Source organism: Perca fluviatilis, chromosome 7, assembly GCF_010015445.1.
Source record: "Perca fluviatilis chromosome 7, GENO_Pfluv_1.0, whole genome shotgun sequence".
Taxonomy (NCBI): domain Eukaryota; kingdom Metazoa; phylum Chordata; class Actinopteri; order Perciformes; family Percidae; genus Perca; species Perca fluviatilis.
The window spans coordinates 22,544,791-22,571,936 of NC_053118.1; the positions used below are offsets into that span (position 1 = coordinate 22,544,791).

The window sequence follows — 27,146 nt, forward strand, 5'->3', positions numbered from 1 at the left end:
GATGACACAATGTGGTATGTTGATGAAGCACTTTCTTTTCTGATGTTTTATATTCTCTCTCACCATATTTTAGAACCATTTGACAGAATTCATACATTGTTCCAGCAACAGTAAACTCTGATGAGTTGCTGTTCCACTGAAACTGTCTCTTCTCCTTAAAGTATTATAGAGTTGATGTTTACCTATGCTGAAGGGCCACTTCTATGTTTCCGGAGTATATTTACAAGTAAATTGATGTATCTAGTACATCCAGACTTCAATTGTCAATTGATTCACGTTTATGACTTCCTGACCACTTCCAGACACTTAGTGAGAAAAATTCACTCCTTAATGTCTCCGGAGTTTTTTCATCATTAAGATGATACTAGGTTCACTCAAAATAGGATACTACTTGTGCTTTTATTTGCTGAAATGGAAACAAACAAAACAATGAAATGGCATTCTAACTGTCCAGTTTTACTAATCCTTCTCTTCTGTCTCGAGGTTTGCCATTTTTCCAGTATGATGACTTGTGTACTAGTTATATTATACCTGCCGTAGCATTGTTGCACTTAAAAGTAGAGATTTAAGAAACAGATTCTATGAGACATATGGAGTTACTTTAAGTTCACTACACACTTTCTGCATTCTCTCTTGGACACACAAGGTGAAAGCAGGGGTCAGGTATTTGACCTTTAGTCTTTGTTCTCGGCTATCGCCTACGAACATCTTGACTTTGAAGATGGTAGGGGCTTTGGGTTACTTGGTGATGATGGCTTATTGAAATGGGAGAGAAGGTCTTCCCATGGTGAAACAATCTTCAGTGTTATTATATGAAAACTAGGTGGCATTGGTGTAATATCAGAACCACACTTTGATTACTTAAAAATGTCAAATTTACTTCACAAAAGATGGGCTTTTGGAGAGAAACCCTATTTTTCAAACTGCTTCAAGGACAGAATAATATAACTGTGCAAAACGTTTGACCACAAGGTGTCATGTTCTTCATATTTATATAGAATTCAATAGTGGGCACATTTCTGTCGTAATTTGGAAACACGACACCACAGTGAGAAGTCATAATTTCAGAAGCACAGAATTTGTCCTTTTAACCCTTGAACTCCCAGTGACAGAAACTCCTCCCTCCCATCTGCAACAAAATCTATGACCCCTTACGTATGCTATGAGCTCATGTTTATGGCTCTATTTTACACACAAACGCAGCCCTATACACAAACACACACCAGCTCTGCCCTAGGCCTTTAACCCCTGCTAGACCCCAATCTCTAACCTAAAAGAGGATGATGAACAGTGGAGCCACTCATTGTCCCTTCCTGTTTTTGCCCATTCCTCTGTCTCTTTCTCTCTTCTTTAAAGGAATAGTTCAACATTTTTGGCAAATACGCTTTTTCACTTTCTTTTCAAGACAAGAAGATCATTTCATGTCTGTGTTAAAAGGGACCAATTTAGAAATGCTCCTCTGTAACATTGTCAAAATAAATAAACAGTATTTTTGAAAAAGTATTAAAATTGCTGCAGCAGAATCAGGGCAATATTGTTTTTTTTTATTCCACACATTCTTCTATCTTGTCAAAACTGCTCCTACATTACTAGCCTAGCTTAGCATTGACACTGGAAACAGAGGGAAACAGCTGGCTTTGTCCATGTGTGTTATGCTTACATAAACAAATATGTAAAAATGACAATTTGTGGTTTTATAGGGAGTTAAATAAGATTAATGTCTTCACATTTCATACTAGAAAAGAAAGCAAACAAGCATACAGTATTTCCCAAGTTGTTAAAATATTCCTTTAAACCTGCTTATTGTATTTCACCACAGAAATACTACTGTACCCCACCCCTATTGTGTTATGAGATCCTTTTTATTCTCCACTCGTGTATTTGTCTGCTTTTTCTCTCAGCACTGAAGGACTTCAATTTCCTTTCACCTTAAAGCTTTCTTCTCTTTCTCTTATTCTTCCCTTCTGTTCTCTTTTTCTCCAAGTACATCTCTCCCTGCGGCGTGCGCCCGTTGGGTTCCTCTCATAACTCAAAACCTTCCTCGAGCTTATGTTTAAACCTCTCCTCTGGGTATCTATCTCATGGTAAGGTGCAGCAGTGAATGCACTCGCACAAGTGAGCAGCAGGGGAAATAGCTAATCACTCTGATGCTGTCTGACATTCGAGGAAGCCACATGGAAAGACATTCATCCCTTAGCTGGGTCTTCTCCACACCAGGCAGACGCCGAAATAAGCTAAACAGATCACACACACATAACAATACATTGTGCAGTAATCCTCCTTTCCTCTGTCAATGTGTTGCAGTTGGTGTGGAGAAACAGTGCGAGCTGACCTGCAGACCTGCCGGCTATCGCTTCTATGTCCGCCAGGCCGAACGCGTCAGAGACGGGACCCCCTGCTTCAACTTCAGCTCCAACGACGTGTGTGTAGAGGGACAATGTCTGGTGAGCACATTTAAATGTGCATGTGTGATTTTAGCTTCAGGTGTCTGAGCCCAAGTCTATTCTGTCTAGCCAGGGTTGACAAAGTCCAGAACCTCTTAGTCTTACGTCTGAAGGCTGATTTAAGCCTGGCATTCAGATTCAGAGTGTCTCCAACCTTTTTTTTATTACCCTGCTCTGGGCCTCTGTTCTCAGTATCTTTCCCACTTTCTCTCATTTGCACTCTCACTCTCTGATTTTGCCCTTATTCCACACTTCTGTTTCTGGCAATAATCTGGCCAGCAACAGTTACCAATTTACACAAACAATGGTAAAGTAAACACTGGCGGTGGATGTGAAATGTCAACCACATTGGAATAGCTTTTCTCCGCTCTGTCCCCACCCCTCCTCCCACATCTCTCTTGTTCCCCTGCCACCATTCTCCCCTTCATTGTCTGAGCCATCACTCACATCTTTTCACCTTCCTCTCCTGCCAGACCGAGGGTTGCGATGGGGTACTGGGCTCCGGCTCTGTGATTGACAAGTGTGGAGTGTGTGGTGGGCAAGAAAACTCCTGTCGAAAGGTGATGGGAAGCTTCCAAAATGTCACGGTTCCCCTCGGTTACCACAAGATCCTGGACATCCCGCCCGGAGCTACATTCATTAACATCACAGAGAGACAAGCCAGCCCTAATTACCTGGGTAAGATCTCATAGACACAAACAAAATGCACACACACAGTTTAGAACTTCTTACATAATACTGGTTGCAGCTCTAGTAGAAGTGAGACGTTGGCAAGGGAATTGCAGATTTGGGAATAAGATTTGGCCCACAAATATGTGTGCACTGGCTTGGACTAAGACTGTAAATTTTGTGGCCTCACAGACTCCAAGCAGATAAAGTTTGTATTGTTAGAGCCCATAAGGAGCCAGTGAAGTGTGTATGTGAGAATGTTTTTCCTCATGTTTGGTAATGAGACAGCACTCCAAAGTCTGTGTTTGTCTGACTGAGAGTGTGTTTGAGCTTATGGGGGTTTCCTAAGAATTCACCAGTATGTAGACTAAACAAGGTTAAAATAAGAAAATAAAACGTCTTGCTAAATTCCCCCTGTCTCCTCCTTTCTGACACTCCACACCCATCTCTCCAGCCATGAGGAGTGGCACAGGGGCTTCAGTGGTGAACGGGCGTTGGGCTGTGGACCCACCTGGGGAGTACCAGGCAGGAGGGACTACCTTCACTTACACCCGACCAAGAGCACAGGCGGAGGGGGAGGAAGAGAAAGGCGAATCCCTCAGGGCTCCAGGACCCACCACCACACAGCTACAGCTATATGTAAGTACAGTGTTTATTTTAACACTGTAAGCAAACATGAGCACGGCCATGGAAAAAATAAGTTCATGATAAGAATCGCACACATGCACATATACAGTGTATTTCACATCTCTATAACATTGTCGTAAGCCCAAGGCTATGCTCTCCTGCTCTGTGGTAAGATCTTCCAGATAGGCGTAGTTATTTTAGCGTTATGGCGGAATAAAGAGAGCTCTATTAAAGCTTAGCCTGAGCCACATCAGGCTATCTGGGGCTTAATACTAACAACTCTAACCTCAGGCTAAGATCTTATTAAAGAACAGAAGTCATCTGCAGCTTTGCATCCACTAGCTACAGGAAAGGAGGGGGTTCAAATATAGCAAGCATCCACCAAAGCCAGAGTTTGATCTCCACTGGTATCACCTGCATTTTTAGGGCTTTATGGGATTTTTAAATAAGACATAAAAAGACTAAACCTCTATAACCACGCCAGTGGCACTGTGAGGCTTTACTGCTCATTACACGCTGGAAAAGACATTGTTGGATAGATGAAAAATAGAAAGACTGCTATCTGTAGAGCCTTGCCACTGGTGGGACAAAATTAAGTTTGGCCACAAAAAAAACTATAAAATAGCCCAATTAAAAAGTGTTTATTGATTGTACACTTGCTGTTTTAGGACATCTCAGCTTGTCCATCTCAGCATGTGATGACCAGATCTTATAGGGCGTGTTGCACAAGTTACACCACTAGCTACACCCATTGTTTACTCAGAACTTAGGTTTGTTTCCGGCTTCCGCCATCAACTACTTTACTTCATCTTACTATCACATCAGTATGGCAAAGGAGAGATGTCAGGTAAATCTAAACACTCAGTGCAAGGTATTTGAAACAGGGACGGTCATGATCGGCATCTTAACCACTAGCAGCCCGTTAGCTTAGTTTAGTATAAAGACTGGAAATAGCTACTCTAACTCTGTCCAAAGGTAACAAACTCTGCCTACCAGCACCTCTAAAGCTCACTGATTAACACATTACAACTTGTTTGATTAATCTGTGCAAAAACCACAAATTTAAAAATGATATGTTCTCGACAGACAGAGATTTTGTGTATCACTTTAATCCCTTTATGTCATTGTCATGAACTGAGGTGACAAAGTTTCACCAAAGTTCATAGGAGTGTTGAGCAACTGCCTAAATTACATTGCCATCTCTGGCCAAAAATAACAGATCCAAATGTTGTTGCCATGGGACTCCAGCTGATTTAAGTTTAGATAACCTTGACTATGTTAATGTCTTGTAAGATTGTCTTCAGGGTTTCTTAGAGGCCCAGTGTGTAACGTATTTAGTTGTTCATTATCAAAATCTGTGTTGCCCGTTCATAAACTTGTCCTTTTTCATGAATATTTACCACCACCATCAATACCAATTATTCCTTTTGGCTTGACATTTTACATTTGCATTCGCATGAACTTGGGTAGACGCCATTGACATATGTAGACGCTCCATATTCATGCGCCATCTTGAAATACGTTAGCCGGTAAGGGACATAGAGGACATACTGCTCCGCCTTTCACGTTTTCGCTGTCACATGATAAACTCACAGGTGCTGCTAATGGGTATTGTAGCTTCCCGGCTGCGGCAAGTTTGAAGAAGTAAACATGGAGGACCACACGTATTCAAAATCATAATTTCAGGAACAGGAGTCTTCTTCTTCGCCCAGAAAAAGGATATTGAAAAGAGCAAGGATTTTTGAAGCGTGAAGGCCGTAGCTGTAATACGTACTTTGAACTGCGTGGTGGGAGAGAGTTGATTGCGATATGTGATCTCAACGCTAGATGGGAGAAATTCCTACACATTGGACCTTTAATAAAGAGGGGTGACACAGACAAGCATACACCCTGTTGAGGCATCCTTGGGCATTACACTGATTCCCTGCCAGGGCCTTGGTGGCTGTTCTGTAGCTCATTCTGATCCCGATGTACATTTCTCTATGGGGATCCGTTTTTGGGGTGTTTCCTGTCATTGGCTACTGTTCACCTATAGGTCTGTCTGTTCTCTCACCCTGTTTTGCTCTCCAGATTATTTTCCACAAGGAGAACCCGGGCATCAACTATGAGTTTTATGTCCCCGTGGAGAGGGAGGTAGAGAGGGAGAGGCCGACAGAGAGAGAGAGGGAGACACCCAGAGAGAGGCCGAGGGATCGAGAGCCAGGGAGGTCACCCCTTCGCAGTACGTCCATCGCACATTAACTTTCTGATTTTCCTTCTTCTGTTTGGCTTACTTTTTGACAGCCATGTTTTCTGCATGTTTTATTCAGAAGCACAGAGACACTGGGTTCTAGACAGTCATGTTTAGCACATAGTTGAATCTGGTCAGTGGCAGAATTGAACCCTAAATCAAACATCTCAACATTCATTCTTTCCAAATGACTTAATGAAACACGATGGGTGTGGTTGTGGGCCAAGTGGGAGGGCTTTTTTGTGCAAGCGTGTTTGTGTGTTTGTGTGTTTGTGTATGACCTAGATGGGAGGCTATCTGGTCCACATGTTCGCTGTCATGAGACCCTGACCTCATCATGACATCATGAGCGTCTGACTCACTGCCTTCCTCCTAGTCTCAATATTTCAACATTCCTGTTTCGCCTCTTTCCTACCTCTTTATCTTTCTTTTCTCCTCCTCCTTGTATCTGTTTCCCAATATTTACCTCTTTCCCCCACCTTTCCTATCCTTTTTAATTTGTCTTTATGTCTTTATTTTCTTTATGTCAATCTATTTTTTTCTTCCCTCCCAGGTTCTCTCACTGTGTCAGTAGAAGACCCTCCTCCTGCTCCTCCTCCTATTTCATTCCCTTCTTTCCCCTCCACCTCTGTGTTCTCTCCCCCCTCCTCGGACCGATGGACACCTGAGAGGTCACGTCCTCGAGGCTCTGCACCCAATAGGAATGCTCGGATCCCCCCTCGCACTGACCTGCCACCGGACACACAGCCACCGTTTGTGTGGAGAAGAGGAGGACTCACAGAGTGTTCTGCTTCCTGTGGCAAAGGTAAGTAGTCCATAAATGCCTGTTAGAACCTAATAAACATGTGATGTTTGAACTCATTGCTGAAAATGTTCCTACTTACTTACGTTGGATAAAGTGATGTCTCCACCCTGTGGTTCGTAGGTGCAAATACAAGAACATACAACTGATATCTTTCTCACTTTGTGCATCTATCCATGTGTCTATCTCTCTGTGTAGGTTATCAGAACAGAGTCATTCTGTGTATAAACCGCCATACAGACGAAGAAGTGCCAGAGAGGAAGTGTGACTCTGCAGCCAAGCCGGGTCCTGAGGAGGAGCCGTGTAACACACATCCCTGCCCACCGTTGTGAGAAAAACACACAATTACGTTAAACAAAAACACACCATGTATATTATTTTATATTCAGCTCTCCAGGAAGAGAAAGAAGAGCATTTTTCTTCAGAAGCCAGTGCATTTTACAAAGCTGATAATTTACTGCACAATGATATTTTTCTGTACTTTGAGTCTCATTTTTTAAGACAAGAAATAAAATATTTACCAGTGTGGTATGAATCCAATGCAAATCACCTTGTTTTCAGGTATTTTCAAAAAGAAAATATAAACGTTCTTTATCCAAGTGCAGCAAGCCTGCCTTATTCTGTCTTGTCTAAAGATATAGACACTCATTTCTGGAAGATTCTTGAAAAAAGTTGAATTCTACTGTGAACAGGTTATTATGTCACTGCAGTGGCAGATTTCTGTCTATATTTTTTAATTACAGAGAGAAAGGACTTAATTATTAAAATGTAAGATGTAAAAGCAGTACACATTTTCTCAAGTAAAAAGAATGAATAATAGAGAAAATGTTTGGATTGCCTTTAGTTTGCGCCATGTTAAAAGTGAGAGTGGTGTGATGACTTGATGAAAAGCCAGTAAGGTAACAAAACATGCTGACAGAAATCTAAAAACACATATTTTTTGCATAATGGTTGATGTCATTGTCAGTGCATACATGATTTGTGGTGATCTGATAAAAGCATCTAATACTGAGACACAGCAGTAGATGTTATTGAAGTAATTGTGCATCTAAAGGCATGTGAGTATGTTATGTTCCTGGAAAATGTAGCCTAAACATGTCTCTCTCTCTCTCTGTCTCTCCCTCTCTGTTTCTCTCAGCTGGGAGGCCAGTTCATGGTCAGAGTGCAGTGTGTCCTGTGGCCCTGGGGTGCAGCAGAGGCAGCTCCAGTGCAGGCAGAGCTTTGGGAACCGCTCCACCATGGTTCACCCACAGCGCTGTGCCAACCTTACGCCACTAGAGTCCACACAGAAGTGTCAGCTCGGCCTCTGCTCCCACTGGGAGGTCGGCTCAGACTGGAGCACGGTAGGTCAACAATACCAGTGTACAACTGGAAAATCAATCTGCTAATGGGTCTGCGTACAAGGTAAAAAGAGACCAAGTAAAGTACCGGTATCGCAGAATCTGCTAACATATCACAGACAGAGTGGGTGGAGTTGGGTTAAAAAAAGCAAGAGTTCTTGTGTGCATGGAGTTCCCTTAATTTGGCATTTGAAATGATGGTGCTGTGGCTCTATCTTTGTCTCTTAATTTTAGTAAGTACTTTTTAAGTCAGAGACTGCTGCAGACTCTGTGCCATTGGTGGCAACAAATTGTTTTTTAAGATTGTGGTTAATTTATGTTTTCCAATTAAGCAGTTAATACCCATTTTGGGTAAATAGACAAATTATAACAGATATGAATCATAAGAAAAGTACACAGTTCTAACCAACAAACAACTTTTAATAGTTTTACATACACATGCTTTTATATTTTGTGTACTTGGGTTTCTGTTTTCCTGCTGCACAACCAATAGCCCTTTGGGAACAAATAAAGGATTAATTGATTAATCATCAACCGTCAACCTATTTGTCAACTAGTATTTGACCAACTCTAGATTGTTATCAAGGTAATGGGCATAATGCAAATTCCCTTTCTTTCATCTGTTTATACTCATTCTTGCTTTTCTCCTCTCCATTTGTCACAGTGCTCCGTGGACTGTGGAGTTGGGAGGAGGACGAGGAGTGTGCGCTGCATCAGCGATCAAGGCAGCGTGGTGAACGAAAAGGAGTGCAACTCCAGGGCTCGCCCGCAAGGAAGCGAGGAGTGCAACATGGGCCCCTGTGTAACCAACTGGTACTTCACTGACTGGTCCAACACTGTGAGTAACGCACATACAAAGAATCAAAGGAAGCAAACATCCACAGCACTTAACAGTAATCCTCGACATGATCTTCCACTTTTTTCCCTCAGTGTTCGGCGCAGTGTGGCCCCGGGGTGCAAAGGAGGGAGGTGTTGTGTCTGACTCGAGGAGGGGTCAGAGAGGGTGGAGGAGGAGGAGACTGTGTTGGGGAAAAACCGGCAGAGATGAAGGCCTGCAACGGGGGTCCCTGTGTGCCAACAACCATGTGGTACAGCAGCCCCTGGACACAGGTAGGATGGAGGGGATAAAGAATGAATGAAATGCAGAGACGAAGGGAGGAAAACTAGATTTGAAGGGCAAATTGTGTCCAAGTTTTTTCTCACTGTAAGTAAGTTTAAAACGTCAATGGATTTTTTTCCCCCTTTTTTTCCCTTGTTGTTCTTAGTTTCTAGAATAAAAACATATTGTTTCACATTGTGTTTGATGCCTGACAGAGAATCATGACCAAAACGTTGCCTTTTCGATAAAGTTGTAATTGTTTTTGCGGGAATTCAACTGTTCCTTTTAGTTTCTACAATTCCAGTAACTTGAATTAGTATTTTGTGTCATCTCACATCTTATTTAATCCTTTTTTTTCTTGCTTATTAAGGTTTTGAATGATTGTTTTGGAGTAAAAGGGAATTCACGTTGCAGTAATTGCTATTGTATTCCTGGTTTAGAGATTTTTGTTCTTTTTCCAGTGTAATGTCCCCTGTGGGAATGGATCTCAGCGACGAGACATCATTTGTGTCCAGAAGATGGGGAATGATTTTACTGTCGCACCAGCCAGTGAGTGCGCTCATCTGGACAAACCTGCCGCGGTCCAAGAGTGTGAGATGGAAGAGTGTGAGCCACAGTGGTTCACAACAGAGTGGAGCGCGGTGAGGGACAAGGAGAAAGGGAGGGAGATCTCAGAATAAAATGTTGGAAAGAGAAACAATGTGACGGAACAGACAAAATTGGTCAGGACAACTTTGATGTATTTTAATTCCTAACTATATTATGTACACTCTCTTTGTTCTCAGTGCTCACGTTCTTGTGGAAAAGGTTTACAAATGCGGGAGGTACGCTGTCTAACACCAGACAAAAAACACAGCCATGAATGTGATTTCAACACCAAACCTGAACAGGAGCAAATCTGCAACACAATACCCTGCAGTCCACAAGTCACAGGTGTGTGTTGTGTGTGTGTGTGTGTGTGTGTGTGTGTGTGTGTGTGTGTGTGTGTGTGGGTGTGACAATATTGTGTGTGTGTGTGTGTGTGTGTGTGTGTGTGTGACGATGTTGTGTGTGTGTTTGTGTGTGTGTGTCTTTTTCTTTCTTGCCACCAACCTCTCTCTCCTCTCTGTTCACAGATGAAAATTGCCGGGACAGACGTCACAACTGTGTGATGGTGGTTCAGGCCAGGCTGTGTGTCTACTCCTACTACAAGACTGCCTGCTGTGCCTCATGTACCCAAAGTGCTCAGCGTGCCAAGAGGCACTGACCAGCCAATCACACAGACAGTCACAGGTGTGCGATAAGTTAAGGATTAAGTCAAAAGGGCTGAAATGAGAAGTCTGTAGAAATGGACAGCCCAGAGTAGACATAATCCTTGCAGTGGCCGTCAGATAACATTTAGCTATTTTCTCCTGATTCTTCCGGTAAATAACTGTGAAAGCAGCCAGTTCCTTTTTCCAGTTCTCTGTATATGATTTTAGAACCACATATTCCACTGAGATTGCATCTGTTTACTTTGTGCGTTAGCTTTAACAGGTTCATAATGTGTCACAAAATGCTGTTGCATTTGCTGTGATTTCAACTCTTGGAGGCTGATTTTGAAGGCTGAGCGATTATAATGGAAGGTGCTGACTGAGGACACAGCTGTGTTTCAACAGCAAATGTAGGCTTTTTTTTAAGATTCTCTTTAATCTACAGGATCTTAAAACAGACGTAATCAGACATGCATACCACTAATTATGCAAAGAAATATGCTGAACAAATAATGACCATGTGTGCTAGATAAACTGTGTATACTGTAGTACTACTTGTGCTGAAGATCTACTGGAATAGATCTACTGTGTTTCTGTACACTGCAGACCCCCAACTAAGCTAGAAGGTTTTAATTAACATATCGTTCATCTTTTTTCAGTTTGCCAAAAATATTTTCTCAAGCGTCCTCTTATTGTTCAGTATTTGGACAGATGAACCAAAGGAGTGGGGTGACCATGGCAGTTAGTGACCAAATATATCAGAGCGTGAAGAAGTGAGATTCTTCCTAAACAAGGATTATTAGACATGGATGTTAAACAAGCAACACAGAGTCTGTACAGTCCTATTCATGTCAGTTACATACATGTAGGTCTTTTTAAAGAGAGCTGTTTGAGTTGTGTTAAAATCCACAGCTAAGGTGTCATAGTTGCAGTTATGTTCTTAAAAAACTAAAGACAATGCTGCTTACTGACTAACAGACAAAAAAATGTAATTGTCAAGCGATAAGATGATTCTATACTTTTCTACTTGTCAACAAATCACATAAAAGACGAAACCAACAATGTGTTAGTTTGATGATGAAAACAATAACAACAGCTCACAAATATATAGTTGTTTTTTTTTAAACCTCACTAATTTAAAAAAAATAGCTGGGCACTGTAGTTTTTGGCAAATGTCACTTAAACAAAAGAAAATAGTGCATTTGTTGAGGGACTATTTTCAGATGCGGCTTACCACACTTTAGTATTTATGAGACCAGGATGGTATATGTGTGGGATTGACTCCAAATAAACTACAGTGTCCATGTTCATATTAATGAAGGAACATATCATCCAGTGCATTGGTGTGGCTAATTTTAATGTTTTTAAAGTGCTCATATTATGCTCATTTTCAGGTTCATAATTGTATTTAGAGGTTATATCAGAATAGGTTTACATGGTTTAATTTTCAAAAAACACTAAATATTTGTTGTACTGCACATTGATGCAGCTCCTCTTTTCACCCTGTGTGTTGAGCTCTCTGTTTTAGCTACAGAGTGAGGCATCCCACTTCTGTTCCATCTTTGTTGGGAGTCGCACATGCTCAGTACCTAGGTCAGAACTACCAGCCATGTCAGAAGCAGAGTATGAGGGCGTGCCACGCTAGCAGCTAGGCGAGCATTATAACGTGTGTTACAAAGTGACGCATGTTCATCAAGGAAGTAAAGGCTGGTAAACAATAGAGCTGTTTGGAACAGTTTGTGAACAGTGTTTTCTGTTGGAGATGGTAAGTCCCTTTGGGGTGGACTTTGGGCTTTTTCACTTTGTATTACATATACAAAAAAGATATATAACACAATACAGGAAAGGGAAAAAGCCAAAAAGCATAGTATGAGCACTTTAATAGTACTTACTTTAAAAAATGGAGCTCTATGTCACAGGGATTACTGGGATTTATTGGCAATAAGAAATATATAGAATAACACCTTTAAGCTCGAACTTGGTGACGCACAGGTTTGGAGATGTAAAATAATTCACTCCTCACTGACCTAATTAAGCATATTAGTGATCAGGGCTCTATGACGATTGTCCTCACTGTTTCCTCACCTCATCTCAAAATCTTTTCTTTTTGCATCTGTCGTCTCCTTTTTGGGAAGCGATGATGATAATTAGGAAAACCTCATGTAGACTGAGAAAGCTGCTTTCTTACAAAAGTCTTTTAATAAGTTAGCTTATGATACGGATCAAATGCAATAATTCTGCTTTGACCTGGAAGTAAACCTCTGTATATGTGTGTAAGTACTCGCTTTTTCTCTCTTTCTCTTACATCGACTGTTTCTACTTTGCTCTTTTTCTCCTCCCGCACCTCCCATGAAGACAAACACATTACATTACACCCTGCCCACTCAGAGGTGAGGAGTCTGTATATTTGTCAGATATGTTTTAATGTCTATAATTTCTTTGAACATAGTAGGCACTTATGTTTTATTACTCAGTAGATTTATCAGAAGTGTTGTTGTAGACTGCATTTATTCACACCTAGCTGTCATATAACTATTTTACATTTGACAAGAGAATCAGTGACTTTATTGTCCTTGTGTGTTTGGGATGTTTGTGTGTGTGTGTGTGTGTGTGTGTGTGTGTGTGTGTGTGTGTGTGTGTGTGTGTGTGTGTGTGTGTTGCCTGTGTCATTCTTGTCTCTAATCCCTCTTAGTAAAAATTACTTTTTATATAAAAACAAAACAGGATAGTAATTTATCTATTATCTAAAGAACATGTAATTTATTTTCTTTTATGAAGCTGTATCAAATTTTCTTTGTTACCACCAGAGTTTATAAGATTGTTATTGATGATACAGAGACTTTTTTATCATACAAAAGCAAAACAACAGTGTGGAAAAATTATTATCTCAAAGCTTCATTTTAAATAAAAACTACACAGAAATGAAGTGGTGTGTCATGTTTACTTTTGCCCAGTGATTAAGGGTGATAGCTAGTTTCCTCCAAACGATGGCGCTGTTGAGTCTAATACAGGAATGAACAGGCATAGTTTTCCTGAGAAATGAGTGGCCTACAGGGAAATGTCTCTTCTTGGTGTCAAGTCTGCATTGTGACTTTTTTTTTTTTTTTTTTTTTAAATAAGAATAGTGTTATTGTCGAAATATTAAGTGAGGCTTTTCTTACACATTTTATATGGTCATCCCAAAAAAAAGGATTATTATTATTATATTTTTTTTATTACCGACCAGGAAGTCTCTTGAGATGCATTATCTGTTACCTGGCCAAAATGGCACCATAAAATCAGTCATCAGTAATCAAAACTCCCCACCAGGTAATAAATAACAGAAGAGTGACCTCTGTATGGTAGCCAAAGGCCCTGCCAGAATTTCTGGGGTGTTTCTAGCCTGGTTTGACACCAGACCCTTCTCAGTTGTAACTAATCTCAAATTTGCCGGAAGTTCGTCAGGGTTTTCCCAGGCTAGGGTGTTTCTGGACATATGGTATTTATTATATTTTAAACAATGGGATTATTTTCATACATAGGACCAAACAAGTGATATTGACATACATTAGCCTACTGACATACATTAGTTTGATAAAATGCTTACTGCTGTAGGCAATGGCATATCTGTAGAAGGCCAATTCGAAACTAAAGCCTAAATTTGTAGCATTAGTCTGCTCTGGTTACAAAAAAAAGCTTAACATAAAGTTTGGGGTTTTCCACCTCAGCATCCCTGCTCTTGCACTTGCGTGCGTTATAGCTGTTTCTTCTCCATCGTGCAGGAAGGCTTAACAGTTCCGGTGGCGTGCTGCCCGCACACCGTTCACAACCTCAGGGCGCTGCGTGCTTCCTCTGCCGGTGCTGTGCTGTTCTTAAGCCCCTAGTGCGACGATATAGCCTATACATGCAAGTGTGTGTGCTTTGTGGGAGGGGTGTAGCCTACTATATGGTGGATGAATGTGGCGGGGGATGCTGGCTCACAGAGGGCACGAGGCAAGGCAGGCAGATGGTGACCTTTGGAGTAAATTACCATGAACCTGATGACTCTCTTTTCACTCAATCTCTCTTCTTCCAAGACTCTCTCTGCACGCACACACTCATCAAAGATAATAATACAAAATGGTGTCATCTGGCTGAGTTTGTTTAGCATTAACATTGGACGCTGCCTGTCTTTACATAGGCCTATCTAAGTGAAATAGCCCAATGTCGGCCGGTTTTCCAAAGTACAGACTGCAAAGTAGGCCAACTCCAACCCCGAGCTATCTCTCCTTCTCTGTCACACATTTTACTCTGAGTGGGTGTGAGCGTGATTTCGGGCTCGGGCGTGAACAGCTGTAGTAGTCGTGACTGCGTGCACGACAGCGGCGGCGCGCTTCGGCTTCACGTCAAGAGGCATCGTTTCAGCACCAAGGCCAGGGCTCGCGGCTAGAACAATAGGCGGCTCTGCGTACGGTGTCGCCTAGGCAACGTGTAAAAAGGTTTCACCCGCAAACCGTCGCACGGGCAAAGAGCTTAAAACACTTCATGTACCTCTGAAAATGATATAAATATTATATAAAATAGTACATATATCACTGAGTTCGATGGGTGGAGCTGTAAAGCTGATTGAGTGAGTAGTGGATAGTTTTTGTTTGTCTTCGTGTGAGTGAGGCGAACATATTTATCGACGGTCCCTGGGAGTTACGTCACAGGCTAGCAACCGCTTTGGTGAGAGGAGGGGGAGGGAGAGAAAGAGTAGAGGAGATACCGGCATTGGACGTGAAAGCCATCCAGCCGTTGGACGGGGGAGACGCAACAAGAAAATAGCAAGAATAGTTACGTTAAGTAGGAATAGCCTCGATTAATGATTGGAACAATAACGGCAAGGCTGCAAAAGTCTCAAGAGACCAAGCAAGTTTAAACTGTTGTATGTTACCCGAATTTAAGCGGCTGGATGGTCTGTTATCACTTTGTTATGAGATAAGAATTAGAGTAGGTTTTGGTGAAAGTGAAAACTAACTAACGTTAGCAAGCTCCTTCCACTCTGGATTTTGAGGTTCGAGAGGTTGACTAGCTACATTTCAGCGGGACCGGTGACAAGCTGTGATTTGGACTCACCTGCTAACGTTAATAGGACTTTACTTCGCCACCTCCAGACCGGGAACACCGGGTTTTTGTAAAAACACAGCCGAGCCTCTAGTATCTATACACCGAGGAGGAGGAGGGAAGGCACAAAGAGCGAAGAGCATCCAGAGAGAGGGGAGGAACTTGGAGGACGGGACAGAGAGAGCGCGGTGAGGACAACAACGGGGACCCAACAGAGAGCATCCCTCTTTAATTTCTGATCTGCACAGGCAACACTCTGCCCATAAGCAATAAACGGTAAGAGCTTTGATGTATGTAGCCTGTATATTTCCTTGGGTTGTTTTGTTCTGGTGTGTGTGTGTGTGTGTGTGTGTGTGTGTGTGTGTGTGTGTGTGTGTGTGTGTGTGTGTGTGTGTGTGTGTGTGTGTGTGTGTGTGTGTGTGTGTGCATTAAGGGGGATCGGACAAAGAGCAAGGGAGCCCCATGACATCCGTGTGTATGCTGTAACCTACAGCTGGCTAAACAAAGAAACCGCTCTATTGCAATGATTTACCCCCAATCACGCTGTTTCCTCTCTTTTTTATGTGTAGGGTTCCTGAACGCTGTTTATCCACCAAAAGGTAATGAATGCTTACAAATATTTTCGATTTATATAAATATATATATACATATATATTTAATTGGGTAGGGGAAAAAGTCCCATTATTGTTTTTTGATTGGCTAATTAACATTTGCATAATTGTTTTTCCAGAAGCTATGAAGCCCTTTGTCATCAGGCTGAACGATAAATACTAAAAATTACCACGCAAATCATTTTTACATTTATTTACTTAATGGGGCACACGTTTTATAGCCTGCAAGCAGTCAAGTGAGAAATTGTATTTAGAATTTATTTAGATTTTTTTGTATTCTTAATTAACACTATAAAAATGTAATACATTACATATTATAACAAGCCTCTGAGGTAATACTACAAATATTATCATGATGCCATAGGAGTTTTAAGGTCTATAAATTGTTTTAATTATGAAATCATTATTAGATACCACTAAATATATTATACGTCACTAAATTAATATAAAAACGAAAAATATTTTAGGGTTAATATTGTGAGTATTATTGTGTTATTGTCGACTTCTCTGGCTGTCACCCGAAGACTCATCCAGCATCGGTTGCTCCTCTCCAGGGTTACCTGCTCCTGATCTGTTTGCCCCTCAGCCCCTGCAGTACCCAGTCCTCCTCTCCACTGTGTCCTGATGAAGGAGGCAGACGCCATCAAGCTGTTCGTAGGGCAGATTCCTCGGAATCTGGAAGAGAAGGACCTTAAGCCTATCTTCGAGCAGTTTGGCAAAATCTATGAGCTAACTGTGATAAAGGACAAATACACTGGCATGCACAAAGGTAGGTGTCGCCATTATAACACAGCCTAAACATAGAAAGACAGCTAGATAGATAGACATATACGTAGATACTAGATAGATAGATAGACGTGTGACAGTAAGGCAGATAGATGGGTGGGTTTTCCTGTGCTGAGAGTCACATGTCACCATGGAAACTGTCACACCTCATCTCGTCTCCATCTCCTGTTAACACTGCAACGAGAGATTATGAAGACAGGCAAACAAACTACAATTTCACTGTGAATCGAAAATGTGCTTATGTACTGTATGCATGAGTATGCTTGTGCCAAAATTGACTAAGAATACTATATAAAGGTGTCATATAATATATGGTGTATAGACTTGGGAGACTCCTAATGGTGTTAATGATTAGGAGGCTTTAACTAATGGCCCCTTCTAACAATAGATCGGTGATAAACTATAGTAGAAACACACACACACACACAAACACACACACACACACACACACACACACACACACACACACACACACACACACACACACACACACACACACACACACACACACAATGACCTGGGGTCCTGTGTGTTATGAACCAGATTAGGCTGTATGCTCCAATCAGTGTAATGGGCCTTTAAGCCTGGGTGACACAGGGGAAAGAATCCGTTGTTTTGAGAATCCCCATGGCCACAGTAAGCCCCTCTTAAAAGCAATGAGATGGACCATAAAATATATGTGTGTCTGTGTGTGTGTTTGTGTCATTATGTGAGTCATTCTCAATTCTTCAGGTGTACACTATGTGTGAATGTCTCCATCCTAATCGTCAAATCTTCTCTTCTTTACTCTGAATCTACATTAGTCTGTCTGAGATGTCACCGGAATGCTAACCTGCTGCTAATCTTGTTGTCTTAGTGCTGGTGACAGGTGTAGTAAACAGCTCTGGCCAGCCAGTTCTGCTACCTACCCCTCCCTCACACACACAGACACAGGTACAGCACATAGGAAAACAGAGGGAGTGTATTTGGAGTGATCGTGAGGCATGCATAGTGGTTGGTTTAGGGCAAAATCCTGACTGTGCCCAGCCTGTAAGGCCATGTTAGCCCCACGCACACGTCTGTGGTGCTGTCATGTGTGCTGACTCGTGCCGTGCCGTTCTGAAATGTGCCGTGCCGTGGAGTGTCCTTCTCTGCCCTAGAGTGCATCATCATGGTGTTGTCAAGTTTAGTTACAGTGCATGAATATATATTTTTTAACCCTCTCGCACAGTTAGTCTAGTGATAAATCAGAATAGGTGACAATTACTCAGGGAAGGCACCCGAAAAGGAGACATTTAAATGGTGTAGCTTTGTGTGTTTTTGTAGGAGGTGATAGAGATACAGAAACAGTGATAGAGAATGACAAGTATTAGGGCTACTAACTGACCTTTATTACCGTTACTCCTTTCCTTTCTTTTTTTCTTTTTCCCGTCTCTCTCTCTATCTGACAGGATGTGCGTTTCTGACGTACTGTGCGAGAGAGTCGGCACTGAAAGCCCAGAGCGCTCTACACGAGCAGAAAACACTACCAGGGGTAAGTGCACGTTGCAAACAGACACACATCCCAAACAGTTCACACTTATGCAACAATTCACACAATATTGCACATACACTCATATCAAAGAAGCCCCCTCCCCCTACCTACATGCACAGACGCTACCTTGTATACACAAACACACAAGTGGTCTCAGATCAGTGTGTGTCTGTGCTATTGGAGATTCAGCTCCCATTAGTAACACTGTGACATAATTCAGCAGCCAGCAGGCGTCTGCTAAGGACAAACACTCCCTCTCACCGGAGACACGTAGGGTACTCCGTAAGCAAAATCATCTCCATTTCTCCATCTTTCTCTGTCCCTTCATCTCTCTGTCTCTCTCTCCGTTAGCCTCTGGTGATAGCTCCCGCCTAGAGAGTCTATGTAATTAATGTGGCCATTCCCCTTTGTCTCATCCCAGTCTCCCTCAGTCTCTCTTGTGAGGGATCGTGTGCTGCGGCTGGGCAGGGGTAGGACACTGTTCATTATGGATGGGGCACTGTGCGAGATCTGTGTCTGTCTCGTAGGCTGCACCTCTCTGTCGCTCCCTCTCTTTTTTTCTCTCTGACCTGGTTTTCACTACAGTTGTAAACAGATTTTACAAAGGCTGTTTTCGAATATTTTGCATTTTTTACGCTGAAAGTAGGGTGCACTACTACCTAGCCAAGAGAGTGCTGTTGAAGTATAGGGCGTTTTGTAGAGATGGCATTTTTCCGAGCATTATCTATACTCTGATTTGCAGTAGTTATAACAGAATAGTGAATGTACCTTCCCCATCTATGAGCCTTTCTCTATCTCATTCTCTCTGTGCAGCCCTGCCACTGATCGGAGTTTCAGTTCCTGCACCTTCTCTGCAAGCTGGGGGTGTTGATAAGATCTTTGTTAGAAAATGGTTGGAGAGCCTGAAGAAAAAGGCTTTGGGGGAGGGGAAATGTTCTGACAAACACAAATCCCTAATATATATTGCAATCATGCATGCTTTTCCATGCAGCTGAAAAATGCCCCTGCACTTGCACACACACAGTCACACATACGAACACAGCATGTTAAAAATGACATTAATCCAATTAGGGCCTGCTAAGAAGTCTGACCTTTCTGCGAAAATCACCTCTCCACTGTCTGCTGTGTCTTGTTTCTCCCTCTCGTGCTGCCCTTTGTCCTTTGACTCATCTCTCTAACCCTCTCCCCTGGGTTTTACTTTTATCCTTCCCTGTTGATGATAACCAGCTCGTTGCAGGAGCAGTGAATTTCCAGATAAATTGTGATGAATATTCTGGACACAAGGAGGAAACATTTGCAGGGAGGATACTCATTAGCGGTACAGATTTATCAGCCAGCAAGAAACAATCAGAAGCACTACCACTCCCCTGAGAAGGACCTAGTGCTGAATCGAGGGTGTGGCTGTTGTGTGCTGGGTTTTCAATTAGCCTGGACTTTCAATGAGCAATATTACTGTTTCCGCATGTGGCTTTCCTCAATTTGGTTCCCCTTAGAGGTTTATATGAAAGAGATATTGTCTCTTATTCTGTCCAGTTTGAGGCAAAAGTCTTCAGAGTAAAGTACTCTTAAGAATATGAAAAATGATTTGATGAAGACCTTATTTCAGCATGTTTATCCGAGTTCAGTGAAGTGGTTGATGAAAAACAGTGAATAGAAGCTAGAATGTACACAGTCTTTCAAAAACACTTTCCTTTATTCAAAGCACTCACACATGTTTCTGACTCATTAACTAACATCCCCTCTGGTATGTTGACCACTGCCTGAGTTTTTTAAAGGATAAATCAAACCCTAACTTCTCCAAATAATTCCAAGGGATTTGGTGGTTATATTTGAACTTGAAGGCCTCCCCTCCCTGTATCTTCTCTAAGGTTTAGCACTGCTATCACTTTCCACTACCTGGCTATACTCTTTCTCTATCCTGTGTGTCTTCCTCCCTTTGCCTGTCCATTGCCTTCTTTGACAGGATTTAGAAATGACTTCAGACGATTTCTCTCTCCCTTTCATACATCATCCCATTGTCCCATTCTTTTCTTTACCTAAAAATTGCTTTTTCATCTCTTCCTTATTCCTCCTTTTATTTTCCCTCCATGCTTTCCATTTTATCTCTTTTTTTCCCCCTCAAATCCCCTCTGTCCTCTGTTCAACTCCTCCCCTCACGTCCCTCAGTTTCTCTGCACCAGTAGCATATTACAGAATGTTCTCTTCACTACCCCAAACCTTTCATCGCACACTCCTTTTCCTCTCTAAAATCTCTTCATGGTATCCCTCTTTCATCCCTGCTTTTCCCTTCCTGCTGTCTTTCACTCATTTTTTTCCCCCTCACTGCACACTCACGCTTCCTCCTAGGATTCTCATTTCACAGTCATTTATGGCAACCCTTCTTCTAAAAAGTCCTCCTCTCGACGTCAGTCCCTAGCCCTCTTTCTCCCTCCACCCCCCCTCACAGTTGCTCTCCCCCTCTTCTCATTTCCCCTCCTCTTGATTAGTTGACCCTTTTGACCGTTTCACACCCCCGTCTCCTCTATCTCCTCCCCCTCCTCCCCTTCTTTCCCAGCTCCACTTGTTAAGCTGCATGATTAGTTTCTCACAAACTCATTTTCATAGTCAGATCCTGGGCTCACCATGGGGCAAGGGGGCTGAGGTGTGTGTGTGTGTGTGTGTGTGTGTGTGTGTGTGTGTGTGTGCATGTGCATGTGTATGTGCATGCGTGTGTGTGTACATGGCAGTCTTGAATCTTGGAATTGCTCCTAAATGCGGGTACTGCTGGAACGTCAGGCACCTCATACAACTTTAATAGAGCTGTAGCATCACACACTCATACAGATGTGTTTCTCTTACACCATGGCCAAGCAATTAAAGGTTTGGGGACAAGTCCAATGCTACAGAGTGCTCTGTCTGTCACTCACTGATGGGATTTAACGCTGATTTAACGGTTCCAACCAGCCAGTAGAGGAATGAAAGGAAGAAGACAAATACAGAGAGAGCTGCAGAGAAACTGTACCTCAAATGTCCCCCGCTAGCTTCAGCAGGGGCAGTCGACTGTCAGATTGGAAAACGAGGAAAAGGATAGAGGGATTGTGAGAGAAAGAAAGAGATGAACAGTTGGCCTTATCAGAGTGTCCTGCGCCTTGTGTTTAATTTGGACACAGAGAGGGAAGGAGAAGCACAGAGAGAGCACGAGACGAAGAGAAGGAGAGAGTTACATTATATTAGTCACACTGGCAGAAATTTACCAGTGGAACCACTAGCAAGTCCCACTGTAGCACACAGATGTTTTGGTGTATTAGATGTGGTACAGATATCCCCCCTGGGATGCATCCACACGAAAGAGCTCATGTTTAGCTGTCGCATATCAGTCCTAATTTGCACTTGAAATTTGAATTTCTCATTTGTATGCAGAGGTCGCACCAAATGGGAATAATGAGGAAAATATTCAGCGATGTAAAAATATGCTCCTATAAAATGTACATTTTTGTTTTACCTCATTGATGCTTAACTAAAAGCATGACTAATATTGCTAAGTGCGTGAACAGGACAGGACAAATAAGCAAGTAAACGATACAAATAAGAATCTCCATCAACAGCCAATAAGCAGTTGTGTCAATGTCTTTAATATTTTTTTCATCACATCTACATACATGAAATAGATTTTTTTGGAAACACAGGAACATATTTTGTTCCAATGACTGTTGTCTTGTTAGTACAGAGGGTTGGTGGCAGTGTGTCCAAGGTCAGAGGTCAGGGCTCAGCCTCTAGTCAACAAATACAAGGTGGCTGGTCTCAGAGCTGTAAAAACAGGGTGACAGGAGGGGGATGGTGAAGTGAAAGTTTGGATACGGAATGTTTATTCATAATTTTTTTTCTTGTCTTTGGTATTTATAATGCTTTTGGATAAAACATAATTACAAGCATAATTTGTTTGACATGCTGGTTTTTCAATAACTTAACAGTACTGTAGTAGTAAACTTGTGAATTGTTATGGTGTTACGTTGGCCACTTTAAAATGATTGTTGTTCACGTCCCAGGCTTGAATGTCATTGACAGTTTGTCTATATTTTAGTAAAAAGGAACTGGTATATTTTGTACTGCTGATAACACAACATTTACAGTAATTATTCATACAAAACTATCCTTGCTTCATCATAATCTCCATCCTTCCTTCCTCTGTCTCAGGCCACACTTTACTCCCGGCCAGTTTAGACTTTAACCTCACATCTCCCTCCCCCTCTCTATCGCTCCATCTCTCCAATGCCTACTGCCGCTGTATTTCCTCCCTTATCTTTCCCCTTATCTTTTTCCTTTGTTCTCTGTCGTTGATATCTCTCTCTCCATTTAATCTGCACTCTCTTCTCTCTGCGTTTATCACTCCCTTCATCTTTGTTCTACTTCAAACACAAGTGTTCGTACATACACACATACATGTACACGATCACACACACACACAAACACACTCACACACATCTGTTTGGTCACGCTGGCATCCGCAGATCTCAGTGTAGGTGAAATTAAAGTGTGATAAGCAGCTTACCAGGTGTGTGTTGTCACGCTTCACTGCTCTCCAGGCAGCACTCTGCTCCCTGTTCTTTGAATAGAGCCTAACCGGGCCTAATGAATTATTAAAAAGGCAGAAGAAGCGCCACAGTTTAGTAGTTAACAATAACTGATACACAGATCGATACACTTTTGAAAAATATGAATTAAATGAATTGGAATTGTTCCATTGTTACTGCTTGATCATGCAAACATTATGGAAGTTGTGATGTATTTTATTGAGCCTGGACTGAAGAGAGAGAGAGAGAGAGAGAGAGAGAGAGCGAAAGAGAGAGAGAGAATTTGTTATTTATGTCCTGGGGCTGAAAAGGCTATATTTATTTGCATGCACAGTATGGATTCACATAGACTTTCAAGGTGCAGCAGCTCAGTAGTGATGCCAGTGCTACTTCCAGCGCTATATAACTTAATTCTTGAAAAAAAAAAAATTGTTCCTTTAGTGTGTTTGTAGTGTTAAGATGAGAATGACTGGGAAGTTAGACAAAATCTTTTCATGCGTCCATCATCCAGTCCTTGTAGTTGATGTTCATCAGATCCACTCAGGACGTGTAATGTGTGCATGTTGTGTATGTTCTGTGTTTTTCCATGTGTAATCTAAGATGCCTGGCAGGCAGCCTCCCTATGGGGCAAAGCTATGATGAGCAATTATCCACTAGGGCGACTTTGTAGGCTAATTTAGCATATTTATGTGGTCAGCAGCACTGTTTACTATTCACCTTCACTGCTTACTGCTGCACTTTCAATTCAGAACAGACCCCAGTTCCCTCTCTCTTTCTCTCTCTCTTTCATTTTCTCTCCGTCTCTTCCCTCTCTGCCGTCCCCTTGCCTCTATCTCTCAACGCCTGATGGGGTTTGTGATGTGTATCGCTCCCCCCTCCCTCGTGGTGCTCTCTATTTTTATCCTCACTGTGTGTGGGATGGGAAGGGAGAAGAGGGACAGGTGTAGAAAAAAGTGTGTTTTGTGTGTGCAAGAAGTAGAGAGAAAGAAGAAGAGCCAGAGAGAGTGATACAGAGGGTTATGCAGAATAGAGGGGTGTTGGGTTGTGTACAACTAAAACCAAGGTGGATTTAGCTTGTTAGTTTTAAACAAAAGTCTTAACTGTGTGTGTGTGTGTGTGTGTGTGTGTGTGTGTGTGTGCTTGTATGTGCGTGTGCTTGTATGTGCGTGTGCATATGTGCATGCAACAGGGACAGAGAAAGAGAGCCTGCCTCATATTTCACCACAAAATTGAGGCAGAATCTAATCATAGCCTCATAAAAGCCTGACCCTGGAGAGCGCCTGCCTCTCTAAGGCCCCCACGCCCCCCACCCACTCACACACAGACACACACACACGAACACACACACACACACACACACACACACACACACACACAGAGGAACATTTGTATCTTGGCCAGTTTGATTATGTTTGTGTGGACACATGATTACTAGGTTATGTGATTGTTCACTGCCAATTCTGTGTCTCTCAGATGCTGAGCCCTAAAGTAGCCCAAAGTGGAGTTGAGTTCATATCACACACCATCTGTTTTGGAAATTAAGCCAGCTACAAAAATCTGCAGGGCCTACTTCCCGCATTCATAGATTAAAAATAACTGTTTAGTTGCAATTATATGTCATCATTATTGCATCTGATGTTGGACGTGCTTTGTTCTCGCAACTTATAGCTGGCTTTAGACCTGGAGTGAAGCACAGCATGGACAGCTTCAGTATGGGATTCACGTTTGGCTTATCGCAAGATGCACACTTAAGGCAATGAATTTAGAAATCAAAGCATGTCCAGTGGTAAAGTCCCCATATTTAAATTAGACATTAAATATAGATATACATTGACAGATACATTTGACTCATTATTGTAAGCACACAAGAGGGGATGTCTTTCATTTATGTATTTGGGTTTTTTAAAGGATTATAAAGAAAGTAAACAAGTGCCAGAAAGCAGAGTGTGCCAAGAAATCCTTTAAATGCAGCAAGCTTAACAGATGCCCGGGTATTGGGTATGGCTTTGATCACTGAGCAGTGTCACTGATTTCCAGTGCCAGATCATATAGCAAGCATCACTTACTTTTTACATCAGTTGCATGCATGTACTGAACTCCCAGAGTCTAGATTTCAAGTAAAGCAAAGAAAATCCTCTGCAATATACATGCATTGTCTCAGCATGTCTGCACTAAGCTGGACGTATGGAGCAGGGCACATACAATGGTGGTGAATGAGTGTGAATTTGTCTGAATGAAAAGGGGGGTAAAGAGTAGTGGAGGAGGGCCATAAGGAGGTTTGGCATGAATAGACAGGGAGGGGGTAGGGCGAGACAGGGGAGGAGCAGAGGAGGTCGAGTTAGAGGGAAGGAGGAAGCAAGACAAAAGTTTGCCATAATGAGCGTAGAGGAAGGGGCAGACGGGTGGTGTGTGGAAGAAAAGGGTTTTCTGGGTGGTGGAGTGGGAGGGTGTCAGGGCGTACTTCTGTCAGTTTAAACAGAGACATCTGTCAGAGGGGGTTACTGTGTGTGTGTGTGTGTGTGTGTGTGTGTGTGTGTGTGTGTGTGTGTGTGTGTGTGTGTGTGTGTGTGTGTGTGTGTGTGTGTGTGTGTGTGTGTGTGTGTGATTAGGCAAGCAAAGGGGTTGAAGGGACTTTAGTTGCACCTGGGGTGCGACCTCCGCTCTGAGGTCTCCTCTTTAACCACACTTCAACCTGCTGTCTCGATAATGGCCTTTTCACACTGACCTAAGGGAAAAGCTGGAGCTTCACAGACGAAATTACACTATTGTAGATCGACACAATTCACAATGCTCCCTCCAACAACAGAAGATAAGAGAATAGGCCAACAGGGCTTGTGTAGCTCAGTGGTATTTGGTTTGTTAATGAGCGAGTTAAGCCTTGTTTTAATAATGCACACAAAGGTCTTGTTCAGTTCATGTACATTTGGATTTTAAAGCAGATTTGTTGTTATTGAATGTAGGGTTGTGTATACTCCTTTACTTTCTGTGTGTGGTTTATTACATGTTAAGGTTTAAAGGTGAGGTTGATCACAATTAAATAAGATTTAGGTTTGGGTATACCTTCTAATGGATAAGCCAGACATGTAATCTTTAGGTATATACACCCATAGGCCTGTGTATTGAGTGTATGACTTCAATCTGAATACTATATATAATTGTGTTGATTAATGTACAATTATGTCAAATCGTAGAGAGTTATTAGAAAACAACTGCAGGAGAATTTAACAAAATTTACAAAGCAAACTCAACATTTCTTGGATAGATTTGGTGTTAGAGTGATCTTGGAACTGATCAGCCAATTATTTATCATGTTGGTAAAGTGAGTTTTAAAATTTTTAAGTATGCCTTCTGAGTTGTACCCCAATGAAATAGAAGCGAGTAGTGTTAAGATAAAAAAAAACATTATTATTAACATCATTAAAAAAACAGAGCACTATAAATAGATTTTACTCCTATGGTGTGCACAAAAACAGTCAGAGTCAATATTAAGCTATTTTGTCCATAGGAACATACAGGTCATTTGCATATTTGACTTGTCTATTTTATGGGATCCTGCCTAACACTGGAACTATCTGAGCATCCAGAAATGTGTTACTGGCGCTGTATTGAATGTAATCTCAGTGAATATGAGGTTTGTATAAATTTGTATGGCTTTGAGCAGCCTTTTTAATTCACCAGCTCATTTCCCAAAGGACTTACTCTCCCTAAAATAGAAAGAAGGTCCAAGTGCATAGGTCTAACAGTTATCCGCTATAGTGCTGTTGGATTACGTTGGACTAAATCCAAAGGATCAAATTTCAGTGAGTGCTCCACTGCTGCATGCAGAATGTTCTCATTGGGGTTTGACAAAAACAGCATAATATTATAGGGATCAACAGGGTAGTTAGTTCTGCATTATGCATGGTTTGATACCATTACTATGGAGAGTAATGAAGGCAAAAAGAGAGGGAGAGAGAAAGGAGAATATGTTGGTAATCCATGCTCCAGTAGAGAGGCTGATGAAGGGTTAACAGCCAGATAAAGTATTGAGTGGATGGGAAGGAGGGCAGACTTCTCAGGTGTGAAGAATGGAATGAGAGAGACAGGGGAAGGAGGGATGAGAGCAGGGGGATGGGCCGCTCAGGAGCTTGTATTATAGTTGCAGGCTCCCGTTGCCAGGCAACGGAGCTGAGCGAGATG

The 27,146-nt window shown here is 42.0% G+C and overlaps 2 protein-coding genes across 9 annotated transcripts in view; both read left to right on the plus strand.

Moving 5' to 3' along the window:
* Positions 1-11,502, plus strand: part of adamtsl4 (ADAMTS-like 4) — a 37,175-nt gene extending 25,673 nt beyond the window's left edge. The window contains exons 6-17 of the mRNA XM_039806780.1: positions 2,305-2,444; positions 2,918-3,122; positions 3,568-3,752; positions 5,811-5,961; positions 6,524-6,775; positions 6,971-7,100; positions 7,911-8,115; positions 8,777-8,950; positions 9,043-9,222; positions 9,673-9,852; positions 9,997-10,144; positions 10,327-11,502. Of these exons, the coding sequence (XP_039662714.1) occupies positions 2,305-2,444; positions 2,918-3,122; positions 3,568-3,752; positions 5,811-5,961; positions 6,524-6,775; positions 6,971-7,100; positions 7,911-8,115; positions 8,777-8,950; positions 9,043-9,222; positions 9,673-9,852; positions 9,997-10,144; positions 10,327-10,457 (2,081 nt within the window). The 3' untranslated portion in view covers positions 10,458-11,502. The remainder of the gene's footprint in view (positions 1-2,304; positions 2,445-2,917; positions 3,123-3,567; positions 3,753-5,810; positions 5,962-6,523; positions 6,776-6,970; positions 7,101-7,910; positions 8,116-8,776; positions 8,951-9,042; positions 9,223-9,672; positions 9,853-9,996; positions 10,145-10,326) is intronic.
* Positions 11,503-15,153: 3,651 nt separating this feature from the next.
* Positions 15,154-27,146, plus strand: part of celf3b (cugbp, Elav-like family member 3b) — a 25,629-nt gene continuing 13,636 nt past the window's right edge. For 4 of the 8 annotated variants that reach the window (XR_005639804.1, XM_039806456.1, XM_039806458.1 and 1 more), the window contains exons 1-4: positions 15,155-15,783; positions 16,077-16,106; positions 16,673-16,887; positions 18,335-18,417. Coding sequence is in view for 6 of the 8 variants with exons in the window: in XM_039806456.1 (XP_039662390.1) it covers positions 16,743-16,887; positions 18,335-18,417 (228 nt within the window). In the remaining 2 variants the exon portion in view is untranslated. Of the gene's footprint in view, positions 15,784-16,076; positions 16,107-16,672; positions 16,888-17,760; positions 17,838-18,334; positions 18,418-27,146 lie in introns of those variants that run through there. The other 4 variants (XM_039806459.1, XM_039806460.1, XM_039806461.1 and 1 more) reach the window with 3 other exon arrangements.